Here is a 12251-nt window from a genome sequence, read left to right as displayed (position 1 = left end):
TTATACATTTCGCGAATCAATAAAATATCGTCTAAAAAGAATTATTTTTTAATTTATGTTTTTACATAAACGCGTCATAACCCCCTTTTCCCGTATCATGTGCACAGGGCGGACGAAAATCTTGCGTGATGCGTCTTGATCTTGCATCTGTTTATTTCAGTGTCTTGGCTTCATTACAGCAAAGTAAAAATAATAAAAATAATGGAAGAGAAATTAATGGTAGAGAAAGCTTTAATAGCATTATTGCATATATACATGAAGACTCCAATAACGCCTTTTCGAAAAGAAAAGATTAGAATAACTTTAATAAAATTATTAACAATGCATGTAATTTTATCTGAAAAGAAAAAAAGAAACGTAGTATGTGGGTCAGACCAATCTATACGGTGCAACAACGTTTTCTTCAAGGTGATAGTGATAATTTGATTTCGATGTTACGAATAAATGACAATTCGCTCCACTTCAATTATTTAAGAATGGATGTAAATATTTTTGACGAACTTCTTGCAATTGTGGGTCCTGTAATTGAAAAGCAGATGGCTGTTAGAGAGCCAATTCTTGCTTACACAAGACTACAGATTTGTTTGCGATATTTAGCCAGCAGAGACAGCATAAAATCAGTAGGATATGCTTTTCGTACCTCTCCTAACACAGTAGCACAAATTGTTCATGAAACTTGTCATGCAATTTGGTGTCAATTAAAAGACATAGTCCTACGTGTTCCTAATAAAGACGAATGGATGAAAATTGCTACAGATTTTGAGGAAATGTGGCAGTTTATTCATTGCATAGGGGCAATTGATGGAAAGCATCAATGTATGTTACAGGTATTTTATTTAATTCATAATTTTTCTGTGGACTCTTCTTAGACAAATGTTTTCCACAGTACATAAAACAGTTCTTTCATTACGGAATAGTTTAATATAAATTAAATTTATATTTCAATCTCCTCCTCATAGTGGCTCCAAATATTACAATTATAAAAGAGCGCATAGTATCAACTTTACAGGTGTTGCTGATGCCCACTGTTAGAGCCAAGGTTAGAGCTTCCATCGAACATTTATTTCTTTTACTAGTTTTATAAGAACACACCATAATGTATAATTCCGATTCGTAAAACCCGCGACGCTAGGGATAAGAGCGCTCCGGTCGGACGACGCCCTTTCACGTGATAGGTGCGAGCTCAGCGCGCGCGATCGTTTTTTGTTGAGTGTGACGACGCCGATGTCGACGAGTCGAGTGTAAACTGTCTCTGAGTAAAGACGTACATTGAAAAGTATCGAGTTATCTTTGCAATCCCAAACATTGGTCCTTCGAGCCGGATCACAAGATCCACGTATTTAGCAAACGAGTTTAACGAGTAAAATGAGTCATCAAGACACGGGAACAACAATGTCAGAGGGCATTGGCAATTTACGCAAAGCACGAGGCTATACGAAATCTAAGTTAACGAGACTGAGGAAAGAAGCATTGCAAGCGGCCAACGAGGACGACGTTGGCTTTGACAAGGAGCAAGCTGAGACGAGACTAGAAAAATTAGAGGAGATATATAATGGTTTCGAGAACATTCAAAAGCAGTTGCTAGAGAACCTAGGAGGGCTCACCGCAGACGATATAGCGGAGGAAGAACTCTTCGAGGGGAAATATTTCGAGGTAAAAGCTATATTAAAACGATTCATAAAGCAGACTTCTACGGAAGGCGCTGCATCGCAGAATACGGACGCGATCACGCAAATATTGCAGCAGCAAACCGAGCTGATGCAACGTATGGGGCGCGGTGCGCAAGACAATGCATCGGCCATGACACCGACACCGGTAGAAAACGAAACGCTAACGGCCATTCTTTCGCGCCAAACGGAAATTCTCAATCGTGTAGCTAACGCCGCGACACCTGTCAACATAGATACTAGGGTTAAGTTGCCCACTATTACGCTTCCGCGTTTCGATGGAAAAATCGAAGAATGGAAATGTTTTGCAGATAGTTTTCGTTCAATTATACATGACAAGCCGCATTTGTCTAGTATCGAGAAATTTCAATACTTGGTTTCGTCAATTTCGGGCGACGCCGCAAAGATTATCGAGTCAATTGAATTAACCGATCAAAATTACATAGCCGCATGGGAATTATTGCAACAGCGATACGACGATCCAAGGTCGCTTAAGAAAAAACATATTCAATGTTTATTTTCAATGCCAACAATAACGAAGGAGTCCGCAAGGGCACTACGAGAATTAATTGACTATACTTCCAGGCATATGCGTATGTTAAAGGTTTTAGGTTCACCTACCGATACATGGGACGAACTTATCATGCACATGATGGAAACTAGATTCGACGTAAGAACTCTTCGAGCATGGGAGGAAGAAATAGAGTCGAATGAAGGCGTGAAATTGATCGACATGTTGGAATTTTTGAGAAAAAGGTGCCAAACTCTAGAGCGTATCGAGTCACGCTCAGTCGATAAAAGCGAGAAACAAAAGGAAAATGAGCAGCGCGGCAAGGGATCCTCTGCGACATTTTCGAAACCGCATTCCTTAAATAAGGGTGCTGCCAATCAAAAGACAGCGTCTCTAACCGCTTCTTTGAATTCAGGTAAGTGCTATTTTTGCAATGGAGCTCACTACATATATTTCTGTGAGAAATTTCTAGAATTGCCAGTATCCGATCGCATCAAGGAGGTCAGACGATTAAAGTTGTGTATAAATTGCCTGAAAGACGACCACTATGTCAAAACGTGCAAGAGAGGTCCTTGTAGAAAATGTGCCGAGAAACACAATACGCTATGTCACCAACCGCAAGGTAACAAGGTCAAGACAAATTCAGAAGGTACAGAAACTCAAGGCGAATCGAACAGCAATCAATCAATCAGCAATGTAGCGGTTCATCACGCTTCAAGCAATGTCAAAAGACGTCGAGTTCTTATGGCTACTGCAATAGTAGAAACGATTCAGCGTAATGGTTCGAAAGCATTGATTCGCGTGCTTCTCGATAGTGCGAGCGAAGCAAATTTTATTACTCAAGCAGCGTGCAATAAGTTAGCGTTAAAGCGACAAGAAGTTGCGGAGATCGTTACCGGTCTAAACGAGATAGAAAATAAAGTTCATTATATTTGCGATGTTCATATCAAGTCAAGGTGTTCCAATTTCCAGATCAACGCACAATGTTTAATTGTCCCCAAAATCACGAAAAACTTGCCATCGACAACAATACCACGGGACAAACTAGAAATACCTAGCAATATCGAGTTGGCTGATTTCGAGTTTAATAAAATCGGTCCGATAGACATGCTGATTGGAGCGGAATTCTTCTTTGACTTGTTAGAGACGGGTAAAATAGAGCTCAAAGATCAATTAATTTTGCAGAACACTAAATTCGGATGGATAGTAGCAGGATCAATGCCATCAAACGAAGGCTTAAATTTGGAGCAAAACGCGGTGAGCTCACTGATTTGTTCATTAAAATCTTGCGAAGTACTAAACGAAAATCTGGAAAAATTCTGGAAATTAGAACATTATGACAATGACAATACACGAGTGCTATCGATCGATGATAAGAAATGCGAGCAATATTTCGAACAAACTACTACGCGAGCTGAAGATGGTAGATTTATTGTAAGATTGCCATTCCGCGATGTAAACATGCCTATCGGTAACAATAGAGAGATAGCTCTCAAAAGATTAAATCAATTGGAACGCATGCTTAAAGGCAACGAAGTAATGCGCGAACGTTACACTAAATTTATGCGAGAATATGTAGACTTAGGACACATGTCGATAGTAGACGATTCGCTTGATAATTTAGAGAACGTAGTTTATCTGCCTCACCACGGGGTATTAAAAGAGTCTAGCAGCAGCACTAAATTGCGCGTTGTATTTAATGCTTCCGCTAAAAACAATAGAGGTGTGTCGCTAAACGATGCGCTTTTTGTTGGGCCTGTAATGCAAGACAATTTAATCGATATAATTATACGATTTCGATTCTACATAATAGCTTTAACGGCGGATCTACAAAAAATGTATCGCCAAGTATTAGTTCACGAAGACGATCGCGATTTTCAACGCATTTTATGGCGATTTTCTTGTGAAGAGATCATAAAGGCATATCGTTTAAACACCGTTACATACGGAGAAGCTTGCGCAGCATTTTTAGCGATTAAAAGTCTGATACAATTGGCAAAGGAAGGTATCAAGCGTTATCCCCTTGCGTCACTTACATTGTTAGAGAATACATACGTCGATGATGTAATTTCTGGAGCGAATACTATTGAGGAGGCGCGTATTTTACAAAAGCAATTAACTCTTCTATTGCAAGAAGGCGGATTCACGGCACATAAGTGGTGCTCCAATTCAGAAGATGTCTTGATAGAAATACCTATAGAGTTGCGAGAGTCTAGTTTGAATTTGAATATTGACGCGAACGATGTCATTAGAACGTTAGGTCTTGAATGGAATACTGCTTTAGACGAATTTCAGTTTACAACGCCAATAATAGAACGTGCATCCACAAAGCGTGAAATATTATCTGCGATTAGCAAGTTGTTTGACCCACTAGGCTTAATCGGTCCTGTATTAACAGTAGCTAAGATTTTAATGCAAGAGCTTTGGAAAACCAAGGTGGACTGGGATGATCCACTTCCAGAAGTGTTCAAGAATGAGTGGAAGAGTTTCCAAGAGAACTTGAAAGAGGTGAATATGTTGCGAATACCTCGAATAGTCATTAGTACACAAAAAGCTAGTCGATTTGTGATTCAAGGCTTTTGCGATGCATCCGAAAAAGCATATGGCGCATGTATCTATATACAATCGATAAACGAGACTACCGGCGAAATAACGATCAAACTATTATGTTCGAAGGCTAGAGTCACTCCTTTAAAAAGGCAGACGATATCTAGGTTAGAATTATGTAGCGCATCGTTGTTAGCGAAATTAATAGCGAGTGTAAAACGAGCGATTCGCATAAAAATTGACGAAATATGCGCGCGGACAGATTCTAAGGTCGTGCTGTACTGGCTTCGTGGCAACATAGCACGTTGGAAGCCTTTCGTATATAATCGCGTAAATGAAATCGTCGAGATTTTACCCGCGACCAATTGGAAACACGTCAAGGGGTCGGAGAATCCTGCAGATCTAATATCGCGAGGAGCCACTCCTGCACAACTCAAGGACAATCACCTGTGGTGGAACGGCCCAAAATGGCTATCTGATATACATCAATTGGAGAAGAATGAAGAGCACAACCGAGAGCTTACCGAAGAAGAACTCTATGACGCCGAAAATGAGTCCAGGAAAGAGTCACAAGTTTGCCATCTGCATACACATCAATCATCCGCATCAGATGATGTCATCCACAAACTCGTCAGGGATTGTTCGACATTGACGAAAATCGAGCGATCACTTGCCTACTGCTTTAGGTTCATATTCAATTGCCGCAAGAAACGCAAGGATAGAATCCTAACCAGATTAACTCTGGGAGAGTTGAACCTAGCCAAACGCGAGATAATCAAATATTCTCAACGTATGTACTTCCAAGAGGATTTGAAAAGTCTGCAAGATAAACGTGAACTGCATCGATCGAGTCAGTTGCAACAACTGCAAGTTTTCCAGGATGAAGAGGGCCTCATCAGGGTAGGCGGTCGCCTTCAAGAGGCTCCTTGGAACTTCCAAAGGAAACATCCGATTTTGCTCTCCGCGCAATGTAAAATCACACGCTTGCTAATTGAGAGAGTGCACCGTACTCTGCTACATGCTAGTCAGCAATTGCTATTAGCTACAATACGTCAGCAATATTGGCCATTAAACGCAAGAAATTTGATACGTCAAGTCTGTCGTTCGTGCGTCTGGTGCGTCAGGAACAATCCAAAGGGATTGACTCAAGCAATGGGATCATTACCTGGTGACCGAATCAGACCTACCCGAGCATTCTCTATAACCGGTGTTGATTTTGCTGGTCCAATCATCACGCTTGTCAACAAGGGACGTGGTCGGAAGACATGTAAATCTTACGTGGTCTTATTTATATGTTTTGCCACAAAAGCTATTCATCTAGAGGCAACAAGCGAGTTATCAACCGCAGCGTTTTTGGCAGCTTTACGCAGATTTATCGGGCGACGAGGATTACCCAGCAAAATTTGCAGTGACAACGCTACGAATTTTGTGGGTGCTAAACGAGAATTGGAGGAACTTTATACCTTTATTCAGACTTCAATAAAGGGATCCGTCGGTGACGCTTTACAAGAAAAAGGCATTGAATGGTGCTTTATTCCTCCATATTCACCACACCTAGGTGGCTTATGGGAAGCAGGAGTAAAATCCTGTAAATACCATTTAAAGCGAGTGATGGGTAATACCTTATTTACCTTTGAAGAGCTGACTACGGTACTAGTGCAGATTGAGGCTTGTTTAAATTCGAGGCCGCTATCGCCTTTGTCATCAGATCCGTCTGATTTGCAACCTTTGACGCCAGGACATTTCCTCGTTGGAGGACCCTTGAACAGTCTTCCCGAAGATGACTTAACGGACGTGAATATCAATCGTCTACACAGATGGGAATTGATTCAGCGTTCCGTCCAAGACTTTTGGAAACGGTGGGCGGCCGAGTATGTGGCCAATCTTCAAAGTCGTGTTAAATGGAGAACGCGACAGGAAAACTTGAAAATCAATGATCTTGTACTATTAAAGGAAGAAAACCTCCCTCCCTTGAGGTGGAAAATTGGTCGCGTGGTCGAGGTTCACCCTGGCAAAGACAACTTGGTGCGGGTCGCGAGCGTACGCACGGCCACTGGTATCTCTAAACGCGCGATAGCTAAACTTTGTAAACTACCTATAAGCGATACAGTATATAAAGAAGATCAGTAGACTAATCTTGGTGGGCGGTATGTTAGAGCCAAGGTTAGAGCTTCCATCGAACATTTATTTCTTTTACTAGTTTTATAAGAACACACCATAATGTATAATTCCGATTCGTAAAACCCGCGACGCTAGGGATAAGAGCGCTCCGGTCGGACGACGCCCTTTCACGTGATAGGTGCGAGCTCAGCGCGCGCGATCGTTTTTTGTTGAGTGTGACGACGCCGATGTCGACGAGTCGAGTGTAAACTGTCTCTGAGTAAAGACGTACATTGAAAAGTATCGAGTTATCTTTGCAATCCCAAACACCCACTGTCGCTTTATTCTAGTAGATGTTGGAAAAGAAGGTCGTTGTAGTGACGAAGGAATATTTGCGAATAGTCCTATAAAATATGGGCTAGAAACTAATACTTTCAATATACCTCCAACTGCAGAAGTTGGTGGAAGGAGACTACCATATACTTTAGTTGCTGATGAAGCATATCCTCTTTCCAAATATTTGATGCGCCCTTACCCAAGAAGTTTAAACCTTGATTTAAAAAAGAAAGTTTTTAACTATCGTTTGAGCAAAAAGAGTGGTTGAAAGTGCTTATGGAATTTTGGCAGCACGATGGCGAATTTTCAGACGGCCAATAAATACTTATGTTTCAAGGGCCGAAAAAATAGTATTGGCTACAATCTGCCTACACAATTTCATTATTACACGGGAACTTTAAAAACCACGTCACCAGAGACGTTATTTGCAGTATAATGAATACGACCAAGAACTTGAATCGTATGTTAGACCAAATATAATAAACAGCACTAATGACCAAGTAACTTCAGAAAAAAATTTAGGTAATATTTTCCGGGATAGATTTGCTGAATATTTTTTTAACGAAGGTGCTGTAGAATGGCAGTGGAATAAAGCTGCAAATAATGACTTTTGAATAGTTAAAATCAATAAACAACGTATGTTTGTTAATGTTTCAATTAACTGAATCACATTTTTGAAATTCAAGCGTTCTATTGCACAGAAAAAATGTAAAAACTTTTTCAATAAATGAATTTTATTTTTAATGTAAATGTTTTATAAATTTATTTAACATAAACATTTAACCCTTAAATGCCACACCTCTCAAGAATCTCGTAAATGACACATGGGGTCTAAAAGACCCCAGCATGAAAAATGTCTCCTTACTTATTGGTTTTTTGATATTTAGTTATGAAAATTATTTTCAATGTTGTTCAAGGCTTAGAAAAGAGAATAAAATGCTTATATTGTTAAAATTTCAATTTCAACATAGTATAAAAAATTAAGATCGCCAACAGTTAAAATGTTGGCTCCAAAATCAAAAAAATAAAAAATAATAAATAAATAAATATGAGCTCCATATTTGGCGGGAACATTTGAAAATATATCATTCTAAAGGGTCTGGGGTCCGCTGGACCCCGGGTGGCATTTAAGGGTTAAACTCAATAACTGAGACGTAAAGTATGTGACATAAGTAATAATATAATATATGGCGTAAGTAATAATATAACACATGGAATAAGTAATAATATATAGCATAAGTAATGGCATAAAATAAACTATTTTTTTATAAAAGGCCTGCTTCCTCTTCTGCTTGAAAAACGTCATTCAAAATCTTGTTTTGGATAACTCTTCGATTTTTATAGGGCAGTCGCCTTAAAATGTCGCCCAGTTGCAATAGAAAACCGTCAATACCGTCTGGGGGTTTGTTAGTATGAGATATTTTTAACAAATCCTTCTGAAAGCTTCCATCAGTCGAGAGATCTTTCCGTCCTAAAACACGAAAAATATATTATTTAAATATTCCTTCAATGTTACATTTTTCACCAATCATATAAACTAATTTAAAATTTTCCACATAAATTATTAATACAATCTACTTACGTTTAGTGCCTCTGCAGCCGTTATCACTTCTGTTAACACCTGACTCCAATGTAGTACTGTTTGTGTCATCATTGACAATACTCATGGAACAGGAAGCATCTTCTAGGTTTTCATCTAACAAAATACCGTCATTTGCGTGCGAATCATCTACATGGTCCGAAACATTACTTGTAGAACTGTAAAACAAAATAAATTTATTCATAAATTATTAATAGATCTAATAAGTTTTTAAATTTAATTAAAATTTTATACATACGGTCTAGTATTTATGCAGTCATTTAAAAATGTCATTTGTTCGTATAAACGAAATCCGTCTTTGCTTTTTTCGAGGGATTGTGCTGCAGAACCGCTAGGGATATATGCTGCATTTTTTCTTTTAGCTTTCATGAAGCAATCTCTTAGATTCCTCCAACGTTTTTTGATTTCTTCAATTTTGAAGTTATCTAAAACAAAATAATGTTCTCTGTAATATTGCATACATTGTTAATATTTTAAATTCAATAATATATTAATATAAATATAACATTACTGTTCAATTCGTTTCTCACTTCCTCCCATGCATCTTTTATATTTAAGGAACTTCTACGTTTTACTGGAATCATATGATTCCACAGGCAAGGTCTGTTTCGCACTGCTTCTATTAAAATTTCATCTGAATCAAACCAATTTTTATCCTCTTTTCCTCTTCTCTTCTTTGCAGTTGATGCAATTTCATTTTCTTCTGCTTCTTGCATCTGTGTATTGATTTTTACTACACGTACAATAACAAATTTATTTTATTAATCATTAATGCAGAAATGAAACTTATTCAATAACAGAAATTAAATTTATATACTCACACTTAAATAATTGATTCGATTTATTGACGTATAAGCCCTCCTTACTCACATCTATATCTGCAAAGCATGAGTGGGTAAAATAATCGAAATTCTGCTTTGGAAGAAAAAATTTGCATTGCATGCACTCGTAATAATCCACGTGTACCTAATAACAGAAAAAAATTACAAATATATTGTGCGATCAATGCAAAACAATTTTTTTAAACATTTTTACATATTGATATTTGTATAAAAGTTTGTGCTTACCGTTTCCATTTCAGTACAAAATGAAGACAACTTGCTATGTATGATCTGCAGATCAAAAAATAAAGGATACACGAGGTTATTAAATAACCTGAAATCACAGTTGTTCGCTTCGCAATTCGCCCCACTGATGGCTTCTTTTTCTTCTTCAATCTTTTTTCCTGGTCTTTTTCCTTCAGTCTTTTTTTCTGATCTCTCTCCAAGATCTCTCTCTGTCGAGATATAATATCACAACCAAATAGCCAAATATGCTTCACTAATGGCAATATGGCGCAATTATTATACGCAGTTTATCGCGGTGGCCGGTGCGGGATGCGTTATGCGGGATAGCTCTGATTGGTTGTTGCTATGACGGACGCCTATCCCGCATCACGCATGACGCATCATGTGACCGCAGCCTTAGAGTGACTCGATCGTACGGAGAATAATTCTTATGACGTGAGCGCGACACAAACAAGCGGCGACCCTCTGAATAAATATCGTGTTACACTTACGCCGTGACTCATGACACCGTCGGTTAATTAAGAATAAGAATATGCAAGAGCATTCGCGATTTCGAACACTTTGAGTAGTTCCAATTCAAAATACAAAATATTAAAAAATATCACGTAATTTATACCAACTCAAGTACTAGTAGCTTTAAATATTCTTAACAAAATTATTATATCACAAAAATATTTATATTGCATGACCTATAACTGAACCCAAGTAATATGTATTCCTTTTCATATAAAAAAACACTTTTAAGTTTGGAAAAAAGTTGAAAAAATTTAAAATTTATGTGTTCAATAAAGCTTACCTGTCACGTAAATCTTGTTCAGCGTAGAATGTTGAACAGCAGTAGGTAGGAAACCCAGCCAGTAGCTGATCAAAAATAGCAATTTGGAACTTACAATTAGTAGCGTTGACTTCATTCAACAAAGGCACCGTCGAAATACAGTTGGAAAACTTGGAACTCGCGATTCTGAGGAATAAAAACAGTTTTATGTATTATTATTTTTATAAGACAGAGGATTACAGATATGTCATAAAACAGATGATTGATCTTTTATTCATTTCATATTAAAAAACGCTATAGATGTAAATTGTTTGTACAATTACAAATATAAGAAATTAAATTTAAATGTTCAAAAAATATATCTATAATTAATTTTTATATCAAAAAATGCAGGCAATGACAAATAGGAAAAGAATTTTGTTAAATAACTCGTGAAACTGTTATGCTGACAATTTAGAAGTTACCGTAGGTTGCGGAATTAACTGATGTATATCACATAAGATATTTAATGCTAAAACGTTTTAATTATTATATAAGTCCAGTGATATAGCCGCGAGTCACGGCATTTTCCTCCTTCCACTTGCGCACACAAAGACGCTCTGTTTATTCGTGTGACGACTACGCTGCACGAATAGCCAGAGCGTCTTTCTGTGCGTAAGTGGAGTGGGAAAAACACTATGTCTCGTGGCTTAAATCTACCATCACTGCCTATATCTCTACATCTTTTGGCATCGAGTATCTTTGCTATACGGTTTTGCAACCAAAGATAACTTGAAGCTTTTGATCAAAATAGTTATATGAAAAGTTGTACAAAATATTAAAGAATATCACGTAATTTATGTGTGTTGAATAAAGCATACCTGTCACGTATACCTTGTCCAGCGTAGAATATTGAACAGCAGTAGGTAGGAAACCCAGCCAGCAGCTGATCAAAATAATACCAATTTAACAAAACGTCGAAATGCACCTCAGGGACTTGGTACTTGCATATACTGAAAGCAGTTTATGTATTATTGTTAATGTTACAATTATTAATACACAGATTATTACAGATAATGTTTTAAGACAGATGATTCTTTTATTCAATTAATTTATATTAAAAAGTAATATAGATATGAATTATTGTACAATTACAAGAATAAATATTTAATTTATAGATGTTTAAAAAATATAATTAAATTTGTATTTATTGCAAAGTGCAGGCAACGACAAATAGAAAAAGAATTGTGGTTACACGACATTTTCCCGAAAACTAGATGGGATAATGTTGGTATCAACGAAAACCCCTAGGCAACACAATTTTAATTTCTACGGATTAGTAACACTGTTGAAGTAGTAAAGGCCGTGGCACATAGAAAAACTTAATCAGTAAAACTCAAGCAGTTAGCAAATCAGCCAATCACAGTCAAGAACTTAAGGCACGGCCCTAAGCGGTAGCGAATCCATACCGTTGATTTCTTACTGCTTAAGTTTTACTGCTTAAGTCTGTCTATGTGCTAAGGCCTTAAGTCCATGAGTTTGCGTAGTCGTTTTGACATATGCGTACATATGTGTCAAATAATAAATATTGTGTATAACATAAGTAAAGAATAATGGAAAGGTTTTATTCCGCCAGTGAATATAAAATAATATCACCAAACTTCAATTG

The 12251-nt window shown here is 37.5% G+C and overlaps 2 protein-coding genes across 2 annotated transcripts; one reads left to right on the top strand and one right to left on the bottom strand.

Moving 5' to 3' along the window:
* Window positions 1-1365: 1365 nt before the first annotated feature.
* LOC139783549 (uncharacterized) lies at window positions 1366-6855 on the top strand. Its single transcript, XM_071722719.1, has 2 exons — window positions 1366-2593; window positions 2651-6855. The coding sequence occupies exons 1-2, from the start codon at window positions 1366-1368 to the stop codon at window positions 6853-6855; spliced, it is 5433 nt and encodes a 1810-aa protein (XP_071578820.1).
* A 1466-nt stretch (window positions 6856-8321) lies between these two features.
* On the bottom strand, window positions 8322-11117 carry LOC139783551 (uncharacterized). The gene is made up of 8 exons (XM_071722721.1): window positions 11068-11117; window positions 10625-10789; window positions 9829-10037; window positions 9583-9727; window positions 9273-9494; window positions 9000-9186; window positions 8744-8919; window positions 8322-8632 (listed from the first exon to the last, which is right to left on the bottom strand). The coding sequence occupies exons 2-8, from the start codon at window positions 10737-10739 to the stop codon at window positions 8427-8429; spliced, it is 1260 nt and encodes a 419-aa protein (XP_071578822.1). The 5' UTR covers window positions 10740-10789; window positions 11068-11117; the 3' UTR covers window positions 8322-8426.
* Window positions 11118-12251: the final 1134 nt, after the last annotated feature.

Source organism: Temnothorax nylanderi, unplaced genomic scaffold, assembly GCF_030848795.1.
Source record: "Temnothorax nylanderi isolate EJ_2023f unplaced genomic scaffold, tnyl_v1.0 TNYL_tig0513_pilon, whole genome shotgun sequence".
NCBI lineage: Eukaryota > Metazoa > Arthropoda > Insecta > Hymenoptera > Formicidae > Temnothorax > Temnothorax nylanderi.
The sequence above is the reverse complement of the archived record's forward strand: the minus strand, read 5'-3'. Positions and strand labels throughout refer to the sequence as shown.